The sequence below is a fragment of the Syngnathus typhle genome, linkage group LG7, assembly GCF_033458585.1.
Source record: "Syngnathus typhle isolate RoL2023-S1 ecotype Sweden linkage group LG7, RoL_Styp_1.0, whole genome shotgun sequence".
Lineage (NCBI taxonomy): Eukaryota > Metazoa > Chordata > Actinopteri > Syngnathiformes > Syngnathidae > Syngnathus > Syngnathus typhle.
In genome coordinates this window covers 16,316,471-16,337,463 of record NC_083744.1, presented here as the reverse complement: position 1 = coordinate 16,337,463, position 20,993 = coordinate 16,316,471, and the positions used below count along the sequence as shown (strand labels likewise).

Sequence of the window (20,993 nt, the reverse complement as noted above, 5' to 3'; positions counted from 1 at the left end):
AAAAATATGTGATATTGTTCAAACTTTTATAGAATGTGAATGGACCGCTAACATTTCCCTGAGGAACTCCACTCACAAAAACGTTTGACATTGTTAACTTTGTATCTTCTAGTGCAGAAATCGTATAATTGTACTGTACATAATAAAATTTTGGGACAAAGGTGTACCCGGCCTACCGCTCGAGGAAAGCTGGGATAGGTTCCAGCGTGCGATGTTTGTGTATATTTGAAAACAAGCCAAATGAATATGCAATGTTAGCTTCTGTGCAGCTAATTAGCTCAATAAATGTCTTGGCAGGTTTTAGGCAGCAAGTCACATCTGTTTATTTTAAGTCTACAAGGAAGCTCGTGGTGTTAGCTTCCTGTGCTAACTAGCTAGCCTGTATAGCTAATACAGTTTTTCTGATGGGAGCCTTTTGCGTGCTTTTGCTCTTTCTGCTCTAGCATCTGTTCCATCCCATCTTTATCCTCTAATCCCCCTCTCAGTCGAAAAGAAGCCCACTCTTCTCCTCAAGTATTGGCAGATCCGATTTCCCTGTAGTCAAAAGTGCAAAGCTGGCGGTTGGGTTCTCGATATTAAACATAAACAGAAAAAGGGGCCTCGCCGCTGCCCGACACAAAGCCTATGATGTCACAGCACTTGTTTTCCTTGGAAAGCCTCGGTGGGCCGTCAAAATCCCCGTCAGAATGCGACGTGAGCACGACCAAACGCTGTATGGTGGCGAGGCCCGGCTCCTGTCAATCAAGACCACAGCGGAGCTGCTTCTCCGAAATAAATTTTGGGGGTAAAATGACACTATTTAGGGGCAGTCTGGAGCCCGGTGTTAGAATAAAAAAATTATTCATAAAATGTTTGGATACTATGTCTAAAAATGAAGGCCTCCCTTTTAATAATTATTGATATATATCATTACATCTGTATGTATTTTATACCTATATAAAAATATTCATAAAGTATATTTTTACAATACCGTAATTTTCGGACTATAAGTCACGTTTTTTTTCATAGTTTGGGTGGGGGGGCGACTTATACTCAGGAGCGACTTATATACATATATATGTTTTTTTTCACTTTTTTGGGCATTTTATGGGTGGTGCGACTTATACTCCGGTGCGACTTATAGTCCGAAAATTACGGTACATACTTTAAAAGTAATTGTATCCGCTCTAATGAACAAATTATTGAATGTTTGTATTATTATATAGTTGTGAGTAAAAAAAAAAAAAAAACATTAAAAAATGTCTACAGGCCTTCAGCACAGTAAACATCTGAAAGATTCTCTCCAACATATTCCAAAAAATCCGATAATACTTATAATTGCATTTAGGCGCGTTATTGTTTTGACAACAATGTCCAAACGTGTGCTGCGGGCCTCGCCGCCTCGCAAACATTACTGGCATAATTGCTCCCTCGTAAACAAACTCCCTCCGCGCCTCTGATGAAACATTTCCCTCTCTCATTCAGGTTTTCCGACTCGGCTGACGCTTTCACTGTGCTGTGTCAATAGCGGCTAACGAGACCCCCGGTACACGACAACAATGCGACCTCAAGCAATAAGAATGAACAAAGTGCGCCTGCCAAACCTTTTCTGTCTTTTTGCAAATAGACGCTCCGATAACCATTAGCGCTAAGTGCTATTCTCGCAACACAGGTGTCAAGCGGCCGTAAAGAGTATGATGAATTGCCCGTCCAGGTGTTTCGCTTTCGGGAGGGACGGAATTCCTTGTGCTGCGATTCATCGCAACCAGACGCTTTTGTCTGATGGGCGGGCGGACGATAAAAGAGCGCTCGTTCGCTCGCGTGGCTCCCCGAGCTTGCTGGCACACGCACAAAAGAATATGTTTTGAAACACGCCGAGCACCTCAATCACCTTTAATTCTTATCGTTGTCATGATTCTGGCAGTTCGCATTTGTATTTTGGCAACGAACTGGCCTTTTGTGGAGGTTTCCTTCTTACTGGTATCACTTAAGTTTTCTTTTGGGGGAGGGGCTTAATTCTGGGGGCGAAATACCGTATCGCACCACTTGAACCAGAGGACGCGTTTGGAGTTGGGTTTATCGGGCCGATGATTCTTCCTCTACAGAAAACAGCGGCTTCAATGCTTCGTCTTTCGACACTTGTGTTCGAGGAATGTTTTCCTTTCCCGAAAGGCTGCTTTTGTTTGCTTTGTAGGCTCTTTCTTTCAATGAGGATGTAAAGAAAAGAAAGCGTCACTTATTCCATCAAAGTAAAACAGCTTTTATGTGATGCCGAGGTCAAGGCAGTAAAACCATTTATGTTTTTTGATGGGGTTTTTTTTTTCCTACTGCCAAGCATTGTCGAACAGAAAAATGCACCAAGCCATCGCAGATGAGCATCATCATAAACATCGATAAATTATTCAAAAATCTCTGGAGTTCCTGACAATACCAATTTTACCTGCGTGAAATTATGTCACTTCTATGTAGAAAATTATTGTTCTTAATATTATGATTATTATGATGATGATGATTATTATTACCGTTTTTTTCCATGTATAATGCGCAAAATTTAACTAATTTATTGTCCTAAAATCTGGGGTGCGCATTATACATGGGTACAATTTTTTTTTTTTTTTTTATCCGGATATGATACGGAGGCCGCCATTACAGATGCGCTTTCTTCTCTGCTGTTCACTTCAAACACGCTCCATACGAACACAATGCTCTCGTGTCAGACGCTTGCTTGATCACCTGCTCGTTTGCTGTCACAACGTACCCTACACAAATCCGAAACATTTCTTCGCTATTGAGTTTGCTAGCGCATGATACTGACCGGCAGAATAACATCCGGTTGTTCCCAAAGATGATCTTTTTTCTGAAATATTATTACGTTTACGGACTTAAGTAGGAGTCAAAATTTGGGTGCGTATTATACATGGGTACAGGCTTTTTTCCAGCATCAACATGCCATTTTTAGGGTGCGTATTATACATGGGGGCGCATTATACATGGAAAAAAACGGTAGTAAAATTCTCCAAAAGTTTTATTCATTTCAACTTTATGTTGAAATGTTGACAGTTCACTTAATTAGAAAGAGTCAGCATTCGAGTGTGTCACCTGTAGCTGAAGTGGACTGAGCCCCGACGCTGCGGCCGCCGCCATTGTGGAAGGAATGAACTGCATGGGGTAGTTGTCACCTGTAGAGAGCACACAGCGGCTTCATGTTTATATTCATATCCTGGTCAATTGCATACACTTTCCACTTCCACTCCATTCTCCCGAGGTTGGATTCTTAAAAGGCTTTCCATGTCCGAGCCTTTGTTCCAGCCAATAATAACTTTTTAACAAGCACCGCTTACCCTTAAAAAAAAAAAAAGTCTAATAATAATGTTTGCCTCTCTTGAGACAAGTGTGCTCATGTAGGAGGAAATTTTGGTGGAACACCTGGAGGAGCACGAGGAAGAATGCGCGACTATACTTTTGTGTGCACCTTTGTGTGTGTTGTCGAGCCCGCGTATACTTGCATAGTGTACGTATGCACCTAATAGTAACTATACTTGACTGCTGTTGTTTTTTTGAGGTCATATGTGCGTCATTATCATGTGAGTCACCAATTACGATGAGCATGTTATCAAACTGGCTTGTACCTGAATAGTGTGCCCATCAAGTTACAATGTTTTTTTTTATTGCTTTCTCACATTGGGCGGCACATTCGGATCCAAAATTGCCCAACAGTCTCCAGATGTCATTGTAGCGTGACTAGATTCAAGGTGCTCAGCGCCGGATGCAGCAAAGCAGCCCCGGATTGTAATAGAGCCTAGTACACCAACAATTTTGTTTGTGCAATAAGAAAGAAACACTGTGTATTCGGGTTTTATCCTGAATATAATAAAATCGCAGGCATGCTGAAGTAAAATGTTTGTCGCTGAGAATTTCCGAGGCTGCTTTGATAATGTCAGGACCATCAAGGCGTTCAAGAGTGAACTTTGTGTGGTTGCTTTTTTTTTTAAATACGCTTTAAATTGTTTTTATGTGGGAAACATGTCTGTGCCTACCTGAGACGCGCGTGTGTGTGTGCGAGTGTGTGTGTGTTTGTGACATGCCCCACACTGCAGATGTTTTGTGCAGCTTTCAGCACGCAGTAAAAAGAAAAGAGACATGACATTCCAGCTTGGGCTGTGTCCAATGTATTGTTGAGCGCCTTGTAAATCTCTCCGCTCGTTTCCAGAACATTCCTCACCTGACACACCTCATTAACGTAGACTGAGTTCCCAGTATGTGCGTGTGTGTGCGCGTCGGTGTGTGTGGGACCGTGTGGGAGGCGCCGCTGATAAGAGCTGTCTTTGTCAGAGAGACAGATTGTTGATCCAGAAAACATTTATTTCCTCCACATTCATCCCCACATTGTTCCATGTGTGTGTGTGTGCATGCATACCTGGCTTGTACGACATGCCCGGTGGGAAGAGGAAACCTTGCTGCGCGGCGGCTGCAGCAGCCACCAATGATCGCTGGTCGTGAGGGAACACAGGGATCATGAGGGGCGGCATGTGACCTTGGACCTGAGAGGTGGTCGAGATACATCAGGGTGCATGTCAAAGACAAAGAGAGAGAGAGAAGAGAGAAATGTTACTTGCAAAACTTTGTAAATGTTACGCACTGTTCCCGCAAAATAAAAGTATTGTTTCTATATAAATTAGGATGGAAGAAAAGAAAGGTGTGCCTTCGGGAATTCGAGTGGTTGACCTTGTGTGTGTGTGTATGTGCGTGCGTGTGTGTGTGAGAGAGAAAACATGATTATTATTCCCAAATCAATAAGACCGTTGCCCTCACTTAAAAATGTCCTGACAGGGAAAATTTAGGAATAGGTTTTTGGGGAAAAGAATGAAATAAAATACACTTCTAAAACTAAGTACTAATAAACCAATAAAAGACACAAATAGATAAATACTGGAAATTTTGAAATAAATAATCACATAAACTTTTAAATAAATTAGAACAAATATGGAAATGATTATGAACATATTCAGTATAACTTACTGAACAAAACAAAAAATACAGAACAATCTAATAATCATACATAATTCAATCATGACATATTTTATAATAAAGTTTAACGCAAAAAAGTGAGCTTATGCGTAGTTAACCCGCATGTAGATGGCGGGTAGCATTAAAGGGGGTGGGTTCATTGTAGAGTGGACCCCCAAAACAAAAAAAGCCTCCATTCATTGTGCTCCTCTGGGAACGCTGGGACTGACTGGGAGGACAAACACACAAAGATCTCCTTTTACCCACAAGGTGCCGAGGGTCCCGGCCCTGCCCGGCCCCTAAGAAAACACAAGGGCCCCTTCCTCACTACACACACGTGTACATACGCTGACACACTATTAATAGTCGTCTTGTGCGCGGGGGCAACGAGGATGGTGACGTCTCCATGGCGACCAATCGGGGCGAACTAAAAAAGTGAATTAGAATTTTTGAGTGAGTCATGTGACTGGTCGGTTGCCAGATCTGTTTTAAAAGATTTGTTTGCAATGAACAATACACTTCAGGCCTTTTCAAACAGACCATTTCAAAATGTTTGCAAACATCGAAACGGCCATTTTGTGCCAAAAATCCGAGCAACAGAAAGTCACTTGACTTTTTGGACGCTTTCGACGGCAACTGATGTCGACGGTAATCCCGACGAGGAGTGCCATCGACGTCATTTGACGTCAAACGCGAACTGCGCGAGTTGGGAAAGTTCACGACCAGCAGATGGCAGCATCTTTAGGAAATGCTAGTTCCATTCAGCAAATGACAATTTGTAGCAATGTTTTTGTCATGAGTTGAACCACAAAAATTTTTTTTAAGATACCAAGCTTGTAAAAACACACGCCATTTAGTTTTTAACACTATTTCAGGGTCACCCAGGTTTTCTTTTCAGAAATAAACCAGAATATTTGAAAAATTCAGCCTCTGAAGTCAGTTTAATTTATAGATATTAAAATTTGGTTGGCATGTGGACCCGCAAAAGTTTCTTTCTCGAAAGAGGCAATTGTAAGGTCATTTTGGTAAACGAGACAGTTGGACGACACTTAAACATGAGAACCTTAGTCATGGCATAGTCATCGTAACATAAGTTAGTCATTGGAACATGGCGGTGAACTTTGACAACATGCCCGAAAACACAAAACTCAACTAAGTCATCTTACGCGTGTGTTGTGGTATTATATTGCTCTCATAAATAAAATAAATCTTGGTTAGAAAATTGATTGCATCATGCGTTTTCATTTTTATTTTTTTCTTCTTCTTCTTGCTTTAAGGACTTCTGCACGTGACAGGAAGCGTTTCAATTGTGAGTCACGGCAAACACTAACCCCAAAATGATGTTTATAGGTTTCTATAGTGATTCAAAAAACACATCACGTTGAAAATATGAAGTGAGGTCTGACCATAATAATAGAACAATACATAAACAACAACCTAAAGATGGAAGCGGAGGAAAGCGCTTGCACAAGAGCTATAAATGAAGAAGAGGAGGAGGAGGAGTGTGGCTTTGCAGTCATTAATTAGCCCCGTTAGCTTGGGCCCGCGCACTGCGGTCGGGGCCCCGAGCGCCTTTGTGGGTCCTGAAGGGAAATGGGCCACATATGAGAGCCATTACGGGGACGGCCTTAACAAAGACGCGCGCCTGTCAGCCAACATGCGAGCATTGCTAACAACACACACACAAATAACAATGAATGATAATAATGAATATCTTAAGTTCAAGTTCTGTGGGGAATAAAATATCCATTTAGGGACAACTTTGCTAACAAAAGGTCAAGGATTTATTTATAAGAACATTAAAGGAAAATGAAGGCTGCCCAGAAGAGTGTTAATGCTTGACACAAGGACATTATCATTATAATAAAAGGTGGGACCTCGCAAAAAAAAAAAAAAAAAGGCTTTATACTTTCGTCAATAGGCAAACTTAATGTCGCTGTGCAAACTTTCAAGCCTGGTTCAATAGAAAGAAAGTGGAATTGTGTGTATGTGGAAGTGTGTGTTTGTGTGTCTGTAACCATATCTATAAGAAAAGGGGGCCTTCGGAAGTATTTCTTTAACCCATGGACATCCCCCCACTGGCTCTCCACACCATTTAAAACCACATGACAGGAAGCCTGGTCACTTTGAACTCTACAGCACACACAAACACACGCACACAATTTTACGGGAAAAAACATGCCTCTGAACTCGCACGAGTTCCGAAGCTGTTTTTTGCAACACTTGTTAAGAGATGTGTTAAGAGAAGAGAAGAAAAGAAAATATGTAGGAAGCAGTAAGACACCAGCTTTTGGCAGCCGTGTTAAAATCAACAGGTTTTTTTTCTGAGGGGGGGGCTGTTGTGTCTTGTTCAAATTGAGCCAATGATCACAACCCCCCGACACACACACACACACATACTGAGCCCACACTGAAGGGTTTTTCAGTAAGAGCGCCATCTGCATCCAATAACAGTGAAGCTCTGCTTCTTGACAATGAATAAGTCTGGCAGTGGCTTGAAAATGAAATGATCTTAGCACAGCCTGTCTGGCAAGTCATGAGTAGAAAAGACTAAACGGGCCGTTTACAAGAAAACTGACGATTGCGGGCAGGACCAATATTGTATAAAATCAGTCATAAAGTACGTTTTTTTTTTATAATGTTCCTTTTGTTCCCCCTCAAACTGCACACAAAGTGTGTCTGCAGGGAGCACAAACAGTAGCGCGTGGTCATCTCTGCAGAGAATTTGGTCGAGAGGATGTCTGGATTTGATAAGTGGAAGCAGACCAGCTGAACAAACGGAGCGTTTTAGTAGCAAAAGAAAGAGAGGCCTTTTGAGATTTTCTCTAAGCTCTTTATGGATAAATATAGAGTTTGGATTCTATTATCATGGGGGGGAAACTAGCATGAATGTTAGCGCAAAGCTATAATTTCAATGGCATCAAGTAGCCAGAAAAATAGTCTTAGCCAAATGCAATTTTTCTTTGGCTAAATATAGTATTTGGTCAAATACAATGGAAAAAAAGATTTACTAGACTAATTAGGGGAAGAGGTTATCCATTCGAAAAACATCCCTAAATATGTTTAGTCGATTGGACACACCACTTTTGAGCTGCTAGCTAATAGTGATGCTAAGCTAATGTCCATCGTCTCCATTTTCTTTGATGGGACAGTCGCCCCTGCCAACATGGCCGCCATTCTACTGTGTCTGCTTATCTACGACAAAGCTGGCACAAGCTGGAAACACGTCAACATCATTCTTTTGATGGCACCAAAGCACTGCTTCTAACCGATCATGTCTCGCTCTGGCAAAGAGCGGACGATTGCGAAGAATTCCGAAATTTACAGACATGGTCCACGACTATTCATTAGGTCAAAAATATCGAAGGATAGTAGGAGTGAGCGGCGTTGTGTAAATGAACGCTGTGAGATGTTGCTGGTGGAAAAAGAAGCTCCAACTGTGAACAAAAGCTTCTCAGTTTATGCTGGGCCTCCATTTCTGTCTGTTGATTTGATCAAAGCGGCGACCTCGTTGGACAATCTCGACCCGCTGTCATCTCCAGGGCTATCAACCCCCCTACGGACCGCCTCCTTTGGATCTCTCATGCCAGCTCCTTACGGTGTGATGTCGTTAACGAGCTCTTGTGTTTTTTAACTTCGTTTCGCCACGAGGACCCCGCCCCCTTGAACCTTAATAAAGCTCGCGTCGGACTTCATTAGGGCCGCCGAACCGCGGGGGGGGGGCAATAACTGGGATGCCGGTCCATGCTGTGAAGCTCTGCAACCGGAGCTGGTTTCAACAAACCGCTCCTGAAAGCATAGCAGCGTGTGATTATGGAGATCTCAGCTGGACCGCTTGTTTCACGCCAGGCCGGAATTGCTTCAACGTGCCGCAAAGTGCGCCAATGAGGAAACAATGGCGCGTGTTGGCCAGACGCCAAGAGCGCCGTCCGTCGTCATGGCTACGGTCCAGGGCCCGGTCGCCGGTGGGGGGCGGCTGATCCGCTTCCATCTCAACCGGAAACATTATTTATCCTCACAAAGTTTTCATATTTGGTCATGGAGTATAGAATTGGAGTTTTCCCTCGATATTATCCATATAATAAAGTCATGTGTTACATTCAGGAAAAATCCGAAATCACAGCTTCCCCTAATAGCTGATTGTGCTGGATAAAAGGTGTTGTTAGAAAGTGAGAGAAGAAAGCAGAGGAATGAAAAGAAGAACGAGAATGAGTGGGAGGACGGCTGGGGGCATCGATCGCTGCCGGGGTGATCAATGCGAGGGTGAGCGACCCGGCGGGAACGCCGCAATTACGGGGTCACCGTACACCCGTGCGTGTGCGCCCAAAGAGGCGCACCTCTTCGCACGGAGAATAAAAGGCAAGGTCTGGGCCTGCCGTGTTATTACCGGCGCCCAACAACACGCCAATCGATGGGAAGGACAATGGACGTGTTTGAAAGAAAGACAGACGGCGAGGAATTAATGACAGGAGGTGTGTGTGTGTGTGTATGTGTGTGTGTGTGTGATGCAGTAAGTATCTAGTGTTGTTGTTTTTTTCAAAATGCTTTGTTTCATTTAATTTTAGTATGTGGCTTTTCTTTTATGTACATACAGCATATTTGTCAAGTGGAAGATTTAAATAAAAATAAAAAATAAAGGTCACCAAGTATGGTAAAAAGTAAAATGATTGGTTTTGCTGCAGCTGTACAGTGATGCCGTCATAAATAGTTTGATATTTAAAATGACTACATATGAAATAAATATTTCAGTATTTAAAATGACTTCCAAAAGCCCATATCAATCTACAAATGTCCAAATATTTTATTCACCAAGCAATCATTTTAACTAAAGCTAAACCTAGCCACATAAACCTTTCATAGCAAATTAAAACCTTTCCATACACTTTTTGTGACGAATATTATATTGGAATTCCTTTATTAGGAGGAAATATGAGAACATTGTCAAAACGACCTTCCTAATGGAACTAGAACATGTCAGGCATTCACCAACTCACCTGAATCTGCTGTTGGAGTATGTTAATCTTGTGTTGTTGCTGCAGAAGCTGCTGTTGTTGTCTGGCTATCTGCAAACACGCGTTCGACTTTGTTAGATTTGAGGAGGCACTTTTGGATTTAAAAAAAAAAAAAAAAAAATGTGGTGTGGATTTAATGATTGACATGTCAGCCTGTCCACTGCAATTGACTGAAATGAACCGCTAGCTAACGGCGGCATGGAAAGCTAGGTACTTTCCGATTCTAATAGTTCAGTTTCTTTTTCTTTCGTTGATACCATTAGGTAGATTTTCTCTATTTTTAGGTTTGGAAAAAGTGGATGTGTCTGAGCCCGTTTGGCATGTCACAACTCGAAGCGATGCATTTTCCTGAGCTAGCCTTAGCGCACATCCGTCGACACCCCCTTCTCAGTTTGTTTTGCTTCAAACATCACAGCTCCATCGCCGAAGGTGAAGCACCTGACGAGGAATAAAAAGCGAAAGCGCTGCCTTCGAGACGGCTCGTTCTGTACATTTATTCCGCGACGTAATTACAGGCCCGCCGAATGGAAGGCGGCAACCCATTTGCGCACATGTCATATTTCATTAAAGGCACGTTTTGTCTGCAGGGCGTTAGCAGCCTATCATGTCTCAACAGCCGGATGACTGCTGGATGCGAAAAGCTATCTTTTCTTCTCCCGCCATCTTTCCTTCCTTTGTCCGCCGGCGAGCTCTGGAATGTAATTGTGACGGGCGCCCGGCCAAATACGCAGCCTGTCATACGCTGACCAGACGCTAACGCCGTCGGTGCTAACGAGGGGCGACTTTAGCGCTTTGGTCTTAATAGCCACGTGCTAATTGTTTATTAAGTGTGACACCTGCAAACACTTTTCACTTTGGGCTGATGTGCTAATGATGCTTTTCAGCTAATAACGCATTTACACAGACAGGAAGGTGACACCTGCAACTTTTCCATTTTACGATCAAAAAGTTTTATTTGCTCGTCAACGGGCCCAAGGTAAGACCCATGTTTGAACCGGTAATATAGTGAGACCATAAAAAATATTTTTTTCTAATAGTTTTTTACCCGCTTCGCAAAACACAATGTATTTAACCAAGCCAGCTCAATGCTAACATGATTTTAAAAAACAGCAGAGACAAGCAAATGGAAATGAACATCAATTTAAACACTTTTTAACACCTATAGAGCACAAATTTACTGTACCTGTTCCTGCTGTTGCCGGGCAAGCTCCATCTGCTGCCGTTGCTTTTCCAGCTGCGAGGCAGCCATCTTCTTCTGCTCGTCATGGGCGCACAGAAGTTGCTCCCTCAAGCTGATCAACTGGCTAATCATTGCCGATAGTTGCCGTTCCTTCTCCTCCAGAGACTCGGCCGTCCCTGCGAGCACAAAAAAAAAAAGACAAGTCTAAGATACAGTTCTTTTTACATTTGAAAGACCATCCATCGAAGTTTGTGATCATTTCTTGAGATAGATCATTTGCTTTGATGGGAAAAAAAAAAGTTTTTAAATGTAAAGAAAAATGTGTTGGACGATAGACAGACGTGTGACTCACTTGCCACTCAGTTCAAATCGTGCACATTTTTCTTTTCAACCTTGTTGAGGAATCGATGAAAGCCCCACCTCAAATTATTCATTTTCAAAACTAATGAGAATTTCCACTGAATGTAGCTTTGAGTGCTCTTTACTTTCAACTCAAAAGACCGCTTCAGCCAATGTCACGGCAAACTTGTAACAATACAAAGTTCTTCTTCACGCCGTGGAGAAAATCGGGCTGCTTATTAGTCATGCCCGCACACGCCGAGCTAGCATTTGTCACGTTACGTCTGCGCTCCCACAACAATTAAAGCCGCTTGCTTTTACAAGCTTTTGTCACATACTTTCGTCACATACTTGGCAGTGGAAGCAGAAGGTTATATAAAAGTTGCTGATGAAATGGCAGTTTGGTTTTTCCAGTGCTGATGCACTTGTTTCAAAATGGTGGTCCGCAAAATGTCTCAACACACTAGAATACGTTTTATTATTTTCATTTTAATTGAAGAACCAGCTTGCTGTGCCACAAGTGGATTTGTCCGAAGACAAAATTGCAAATAAAGTTTGTTGGAGGAGTTTGACGGCTGTCGGAAAAACAAGCGCGATATGTGTGTTGATGTTTGGTTGTGTGTGTGTGTGTCTACAAGGTCCTGCCCTGGGGCCATGTGGGGAGACTGAAGGGTGGCCCCGACATTACCTGCATACTAACAAAGTCTCCATTGTAGTCCCCCTTTTGTGCCCCCCCCCCAGCCGAATATGCCCCCCAAAACACACACACACACACTCACAGAATTAGCCCATAGCAGCCCCGTATCAAAGGCAACATTCTCCTCTGTTTGTGTCTTTGTTTCTGAGGCTCTTTGCTCTTTTCTATGGGAAGCAAACAAGCTTACCCGGCCGGCTGGGTTCTCATCGTCTTCTCGATCCAGCTCCTCCAAGTTAGGATCGGAACACGGTCGGGCAACCAAACCAGAGTGAGTCTGTCCTGACAATCAAAGTTTTTTTTCCCTTCTAGTTTTGATTCAGGTAGTCGTGGATAAGCATGTGCGGCCAACGTGGTGTGCGAACATCTGATTGGTTGGCTGGATTGAGGATGGGTAGATTGATTGATCAATAATGGGGGAGTTGTGTGTGAAGCCAACTGAGACAGTAAGGATTGTGTTTTCTTTCCCCCCCTTCATTTTCATTCATGTAAAACCTGAAAGTAGCGCCAGGTCAATATTGACTCGGCTGTTCATTGGCAGTTGGATTCTCAGTAAAACGCAAGTAAATTTTCCGTGTGTTTTGCAAATGTTTGACATTGGTCTTTGTTCATTATTATGTTCAAACACAAACGAGACACGCCCTCTGTGCAGACATACTGTAGACTGCATAATCAGCATTCATCGTTTTAGCATTATGATAATAGAGAATGCTGATAAGACACTGAGCCTAAAGGGCCAAAAAGAATAAACAAGTTCTCTCTATAACGTTTACCCAATACAAATAACTGTAAATAAATATATATATATATATATATATATATATATATATATATATATATATATATATATATATATATATATATATATATATATATATATATATATATATATATATATATATATATATATATATATATATATATATATGTATAAAATATATTTTCCAAACATATTTTTTCCAAAATTATTTTGAACATATATGCATACAAATATGATTTTTACATTTCGTTTTTTCATTTTTATAAGAATGCTTTTTCCAAAATTATTTTGAACATATAACCATCCGAATATGTTTTTTTACATTTTTCTAAACATATTTTTCCAAATTTATTTTGAACACATATACATACGCATAGAACATTTTTAACGACTTAAAAAATAAATATATATATTTTTCTAATCTATACTTGAGTAAAATGATGGTTTCCTTGTTGCAAAAATGTGTAATCCATTTTTCACATGCATCTACTCGCTCATGTTGCAAAATCTCAACATGACGCCGCACTTTTCTGCCATTTGTCATGTGGGGAAATGTGTTTACGGACGTCAGCGCCTCTTCATCAGCGCCACATTTACATTGTATACACTTTCCAGTCAACTCTAATGCATCCGGGAGCGCAAGCACGCTCAAAGTATTCACATGAAGGAGAAGAACGACAGCGTGTTTGCGCTTTTATTAGCCCTTTGATTTACACGCCTTCTTAGTTTACATACCACCTGCCTTGTTTTCCCAAGAACACACATTATTGGAGAGTCTCTATTTAGACACAGACAAAGATAGATCGGCAGACTCTACCGACCTTTGACGTCGCCCAGCAGCTCGGCGGCGTCCAGGCGGTCCACGCGCTCCTTCCAGTCTTTGGAGAGGAGACTCTCCATGCACGTCGATTCTGAAAAGGCAGCGAACGGCAGAGCGGGTGAGCTTTGATGGCCGTGGAAAGCAGTTGGGATGATAATATGAGATTTGGTTTAAAAGTTAGGCATGGCCAAATCGCGATTCCTTTGTAGTCGGGATAAAATGTGCCTTTAATTATGTGGTTGCTGGCTTCCCCAAAATGTAATCAGTTTATTATTTCCTGTCATTTATTCATATGATGTTGACAAGCATCAGTTAGCAAAAGCGTCTTTTAAATAGCACCCCCCCCCCCTCAAAAAAAAACCTCAGTCTCAAGAAACGTACATTGTAACAACGCGGCCCCCGAGGGCTGGACTGATTTGGAAAGGCGACATCGGGCAACAATAGCTCGCTTGTGGCGGTCGGATGGCGACAAAAGGCCGCTACTCGCTGGGGCGGCGCACGTCGAGTCTATTGGGAGGAGCTTCATTGTCAAAATCACGAGACGCCTGCCGCCTCCATTAAAGCTCGAGTCGGACGTTTACACCGAGATGAAGATCGAGAAGCGACAAATAATAAAATCAGACCCCTTGTTGAATCCAAATCCTGATGCTGGGTCAAAACCTCAACACAATTCACCGAGCACAAAAAGCCAGCACTGATTCGAACCTTTTGGGACCCAACGCTGGGTTAGCTAATATTTCACCCAGTTTGGGTTACTTTCAAGACGTATGAGTAAGTATGCCAGTGGGACTAAACAAGCCATTTTGCCAAATTGAGCAGCAGACGGTGACGTCTGAAATCAACTCATTTCCACGGGATTTATCGCGCAAACCGACTCGTCGAGCGTTCCCGAGGAACTGCACGGTGACGCCGGGCCGCGTTTGCACACAATTTATAGATGCACTTAAGCAGGAAAACGCAACTTGTGTGGACGATTTACGATACCTCCCACGGCGGTAAACACAACGTACGAAGAGGAGGGCCGCGTTTTCTTTACCCTACATGGATCTTTATCTGTCGGGATCAAGTGCTGTTTAGAAAGGTGGCCTGTATGAAAATTCCCCGACGTCTCTTCGTCAAGTGGAGGAAGAGAGAGGTGGCTGAGAAGTGTTGAGCGAGAGGAGGAACTTGCTCAGTTTTTGGTTACTGTAATTTTCGGACTATAAGTCGCACCACCCATAAAATGCCCAAAAAAGTGAAAAAAACAAACATATTAATGTATATAAGTCGCTCCTGAGTATAAGTCGCCCCTCCACCCAAACTATGACAAAAAAACGCGACTTATAGTCCGAAAATTACGGTATTTCATTTCTTCGTCTTATTGAAGGTGAGTTAGCTAAGCCTCTGTTGACTTGCCGCCACTGGATTGAAGTTTCGCACAAAGATCCAGCAAAATTGCATTCATCCACCGTTTGCCTTTCACACGGAACCCAGCATTGACTTTTTCCACACGGAGAACCGGCAAAATGTGTGCTGTCTCAGAAGACTGGCATTTGTTTATCACACAGAAGCAAGTGAAAGTCAAGGAGATTAAAGAAGAAACAGGAAGCGAGAGACAAACAGGAAGAAGGGAGGAAAGAGAGGAGGAGGAGGAGTAGAAGTGGCGTGTGCGAGCAGCTGTCCTCACAGCTGTCCTGCACCGCTGATGTCTGTGTCAAATCAAAGTCAACATATGTCCAAACATCAGCACACACATACAAACTGATCATAGGATACCACTGTACAGCTCGGACCTTTAATTGTACACGCACACACACACGCAAAAAAAAACACACACACAGTGCATCAGTGTTGTAAAACCATTATAGTGCAAAGCGGTTTGCCCGGCTGTGTATAGGCACGGTGTCTATTTCACACACACACTATTTTCATCGGTCACACGACACCCACTCTCGCTGCTCACAAAAACACACGCAGGCAAACATACAGCAGGGTTGAAACATCAGTGTATGTGTGTGTGTGTGTGTGGCGGGTGGGGGGGCCTCAACGGTAGTATAATACATTTTAGCCCCATGTAAAACTTTTCTCTATTTTTTTTTTTATTTACAGGAGCATACAATCCCTTCTATTTTTGTATTATGAAATGTTTATTTTAGTATATACCGTATTTTCCGCCCTATAAGGCGCACCTAAAAACCTAAAATTTTCTCAAAAACCAACAGTGCGCCTTATAGTCCGGTGCGCCTTATATATGGACCAAATTCCTAAATTTAAACTGGCCCAAAGCATTGTGTCATGAAATCAATCATAAGTGGCCCGCTGAAGACTATGAATCATGACTCAAAAAGACTATGGATCATTATTTTATGATTATAAAGTAATTGAAGTTGAAATAAAAAAGATAAAATGGAGAATGATTTGATTTGGATTAAAAATCTGACATGATGCATTAATGGTGCGCCTTATAGTCCGGTGCGCCTTATATAAGGATAAAGTTTTAAAATGGGCCATTCATTGAAGGTGCGCCTTATAGTCCGGTGCGCCTTATAGGCCGGAAAATACGGTAGTATATACAATTAAAATATGAACTATTAAAAATATATAAAATATTTACTATTATTAGTTATATATATCCAAATATATATATATATATATATATATATATATATATATATATATATATATATATATATATATATATATATATATATATATATATATATATATATAGTATATCAAAGTATTCTCTTTTTATTTAAGGATGCGTCACAATGAGAAACTTGCAAATATTGACTCAAAATAATACACAGAGAATATGTTTGTATTGTGAGCAAACAAAATATTGGAAAAACAGAAAAATAGATTCTTCCATTGTTTCCTCTAAGCGGGGTGCAGAAATGCTTTGAAACACAAAAGGCAAACATTCCAATAACATGCACGCTATGAATCATCGAAATTGTTTGTCTATTTTAAAGATGAGAGCGTCTTATGCTGTCAGGGTGCAAAATTGCTTCTTTGTACTAAGCACGCTGCCGAAAACCTCAACCGTTCAAGAACCCTGCTTCTGGTTCCACTTTAGTCTTGATACATGAAACCGCACGCACGCGCACACACACACACACGTGTGTGCTTTAGACAATACATGCGTTGTTTTGGGCCCTGAGCCCGATGGGAGTACCTCTGATTTGGGTCACAGAGGAGCGATAGCAGTGAGGGGGGGGGGGGGGGGGTAGTCACAAGGGGCGCATTTTATCGAGAAAGCGGCATGCGTGCATCGGTCGGGGTTACCAGACTCCCTTCTTTCCATTTTTTCCATTTTTGTTATCGTATGTCGTCCCCCCCCCAAAGTGCAAATGCTTACTGCTGCTAATATGTCGTCAGCCTGTTACAGTTAAGTCACAATGCTAATCTCAACACACACACACACTCGCACATGCACACACTCAGCTCAAAGTGGCAATCTGGCGGAGTCAAGGCAAACACGGTGCCCCCGAGCCAAGACCTTGTTAATTAGCCAATGAGCTTAGCTCTCGGGCCCGGCCCAACTGGGCTGTTAAGCTGTCATCACAACGTCTTACACCTGGCTCCTTGGATCCATAAGCCCCCCCACACATGCACAGGGGTCAACGTGGGCACACTCCTGGGAAGGAGGGGCAACGTTTGAATTTGGATGTGAATCCTAATTGTTTCTTCTGCACTGCCCATTTGGAAAAAAAAAGATCTTGCTTTGAAATAACAGCCAGAGTTGACCCTCCGCCGATTATTGATGCGTGCGAGTGTCACACGGCATCATCCTGCACGTCAACACAGTGCGTGCTTGGCGCTCATGAAAAAATCATGAGTCCAGCGTCCGTCATGGCATGAGACAACATTTGACGTTTTGCTTTGAATTCCTACAAGCCGTGGTTACTTAACTAAAGCTGAGCTGGCGTGAGGGGGCGGGGACAAGGCTAACCTGCGTGACTTCCGCGGCGCCGCCGATCTGATCTCATGTCATGCCTGAACATTTTATTCAGTCCTGTATCAATTTCAAAGTTTTCAATTTCAGTTTTTGGGTCAAATAGAAAAGTAATTGATTTCTTTATAAATATTACTTATTTTGTAAAATAGTCAGATTATGTGGTAGCGTTTCCAAATTGTTTTGGTAGAAAAAGTTTTATTTTTTGTATTTATTGCAAGAATTTTTGCAAAAAGAAATGATTACATTTCTGTTCAAATGTTTTGTTGCTAAATTAACTCAGTTGAAAAAATGCCCTAAGGTTAAAAACATATATATTTTTTTTATTAATAGAAAAAATACATTTTTTTTCATGTTTCTGTAAGTCTATAAAAGATATAAAAGATCAATTGGAAATTCAAGCGAATGCGGAAATGTGAGTGGAGCTGAAATTCACCTTTTCGATCTCAAACCTGTCTTTTCATAAAGGACGTCTTTCCCGCTGTGCGGCGATACAGCGAGACCGCGCCACCTTAACGAGCACTTGATGGCACTTTTAAGGAGCAAAATCCATCGCATTGTATTCATTAGCGTGCTTGCTAACAGGGACGCCGCCCACATTCTCGTTCCGAGCTAAGCGAGCACGGGTCACGGTTGTGTTTGATGGCTTTAACTAATGAGGGCGGGCCCTTTCCAGCAAGGGGAAAGCGGGAGGAAACCATTGTCCAGCTGTCAATCATCTGACAAAAAAAAAAACAGCTCCTGCACGAGAACCTGTTCACCAGGAAGGCCTTTGACTCCAAGGAATTGACATCTGAAGCCTCACTCATCAATAACAAAGACACGTTGAGCCAAGTCATTGACCAACTAATGAGAGAAAACCTTGGCAGCTTGCTGGTCATCGCTTTCCGGGCACTGAATGACGCTTTGAGCTTTAGAAAATCGATTAATTGAGAAAAAAACTCATGATGAGGAACCTGACAGTCTGCAAGCAGGGCAACAACAATCACGGCGACGCCAGCAAAATTGGCACGACAGGAAGACATGCAAACTGCGACATCGAGAACACAAGTTCATATCTTGCGACGTGACGGGAAGAACGTGAGAACGCCGGGCGGCCATCTTTCAAGTCAAAAGACTTCACGCTGGATAACGCCCCAGGCCGTCGCATTTAGCGCGTCAGTGACAAAGTCAAAGAGAGATCAAGCGGCGCTGTGATATCCAGATTACTACGTGGCGCCGTGACAGGCTTCGCGGAAGGCGTTCCGCGCCCGTCCGAGGGCAGGCCCCGGCATGCCGGGAGACTCCGACGCTTCTCCGTGCGAGCGCTTCACATCAGACAGACGTGAAAAAAAGAAACAAGCTGCCTTTGCACCGATTGATATCGGCATCAAACCAGCCAGAGTCGTTGTAATTTGGCGAGTTCAAAAAGAAACTTGCTGGTGCAGAAGACAAAGTAGTTTCGGAATGCACACACACACACACGCACTCACGCACACACACACACACGAATTCTACACATGAAATAAATATACGTGTATGTATTGATAAGAGGCGGGGTCAATTCCGGCCAATCACAGACGAGCATCCTAAGCTCGGACACTTACCGTCTTGTTCTGTCTTGGTCATCTCCACCAGCTTCTTCTGCTTCAGCGTGTCCACCACGTCCGCCAGGCTCCCCTTGCGGCGTTCCGGGGTCCCCAAGGCCAAGCCGGCGCCCGTCGCCATCTGCTCGCCGCGATCCCGGGAAGAGTCGTCGGGCTTGGGTGGCGAGGTGGAGCTGGCCCGGTACGAGTAGATGACAGAGGAGCCTTTATTTGGGCAATCCGTGTCCTGAGAAGGGAAAAAAAAAGAGCTCAACTTGTCATCTGTATCGTGTTCGTACATTTCGGACATTTATTGTTTTTATAAAAATTTGTTAGACTTTTAATAGTTGGTTTATTTGTCTAGAATAGTCAATTATTTTATTTTTTTTCACCAGTTCAAAGTTTTTATTTTGACCTTTTGTTAACTTTTAAGATTCTGATTTTGAAACACACACACGCGTCAACGTAAAGCGTCAAAAGTCTCCAGAGGAGGACCCTCACTGGGCTGCCTTCAGCAGTGCCTGCAGCACACAAATACAGTTCATGCGTGTGTGTGCGTGTGTGTGTCTATAACTATGCAAGAGATCTCGCCTCTCCCGCATGTTTCATGCGTGTTTCATGAGCCGTGTTCCCTCTCTCACCATCGCAGCCAACGCAGCGTTGTCCCAAGAGTCACCGTCTGCTCGCTTCTCTCTGATTGGCTGCGGCTGCTCGGGCGGGGAAGGTGACGGCGTCTCCTTGGGGCCGTGGTCGTCCAGCCAGGCCGCGTTGGTGTTGCTGCAGCCGAGCGCCCCCTCTCCCTCGGGCGCTGCGTGAAACGGAGGCGATGCTCGCATGGAAGACATCATTCTGGGAATGGAGAGGGGGAGGCCTTATATGGATAAAATACTTTTTTAAATAATAGTCAACAATGTTGTCGGTTTATTAAACTTAACACAAAAACAAGCTCGATATTTGGTAGGAGTGGTCCGATCTTTCCTGAGGGGTTGGGTTAGGTGTGGGGGAAGGGGGGGGGGGGGGTACCCGGTGACAAACAATCGCCCATTGTGGGCGGCGGGACGAAGGGAAACCTGTGACAGATGAGGAGTACCCCCCCCCTCCCTCCCAGAAATAAAGTAAGCACACAAAACGCAGCATTGAGCCGTCAGGTCCCTTCGGCCACGTGGAGCCCAAGAGGAAGATTCCGGAGGCAAACAAACGGGAACCGGAGGACTTTCTTTTCCAAGAATTGTTTTCCCCTCTAAGCTAGAAGAATGAAGAAAACAAAAGACCACCTGCTGGCTTTCCATCCAACGCCGCACTTGAATTCCCTCCGAGGAAATCATGCAAATTAGAAATGAAACAAAACAGCTTTGCTACCCGTACAGCAAATCTTTAGAGTCATGTTTGAAAATTCTTCACTGGCCTAAGTGTCAATAGAAATGACGACGCACAGTTCGGGTTGATTTGGAATTGCCTCTTGGGAAATAACATTATTGTAAGATTTTAATCCAACCACACACAACGTCTAAACACCTCGAATGTTAATATGTCTACGTTTTTCGAGCATGCTTTTTTGGGGCGACACCCAGGTGTGAATTTAATGCAGTTGAGTGGACAAATAAAGACAGAGAGGGAGCGAGAGAGAGATAATAGGCCTTGTGTGTCTCAAGCCTGTGAGGAGCCTTGTTAGAGGGGGCGCTGTCAGAGGTCAGGCCTCA

At 43.0% G+C, this 20,993-nt stretch overlaps 1 protein-coding gene and 1 long non-coding RNA gene across 2 annotated transcripts in view; one reads left to right on the top strand and one right to left on the bottom strand.

Moving 5' to 3' along the window:
- Positions 1-20,993, bottom strand: part of LOC133157269 (transcription factor SOX-6-like) — a 51,917-nt gene that overhangs the window by 13,411 nt on the left and 17,513 nt on the right. Inside the window, exons 3-9 of the mRNA XM_061283664.1 lie at positions 19,935-20,142; positions 19,315-19,540; positions 13,793-13,882; positions 11,182-11,354; positions 9,981-10,049; positions 4,397-4,520; positions 3,079-3,158 (exon numbers count right to left, since the gene is read on the bottom strand). Of these exons, the coding sequence (XP_061139648.1) occupies positions 3,079-3,158; positions 4,397-4,520; positions 9,981-10,049; positions 11,182-11,354; positions 13,793-13,882; positions 19,315-19,540; positions 19,935-20,141 (969 nt within the window). The 5' untranslated portion in view covers position 20,142. The remainder of the gene's footprint in view (positions 1-3,078; positions 3,159-4,396; positions 4,521-9,980; positions 10,050-11,181; positions 11,355-13,792; positions 13,883-19,314; positions 19,541-19,934; positions 20,143-20,993) is intronic.
- On the top strand, positions 19,354-20,238 carry LOC133157270 (uncharacterized). Its single transcript, XR_009714980.1, has 2 exons — positions 19,354-19,495; positions 19,943-20,238. It is a non-coding gene; the product is annotated as an uncharacterized LOC133157270 (long non-coding RNA).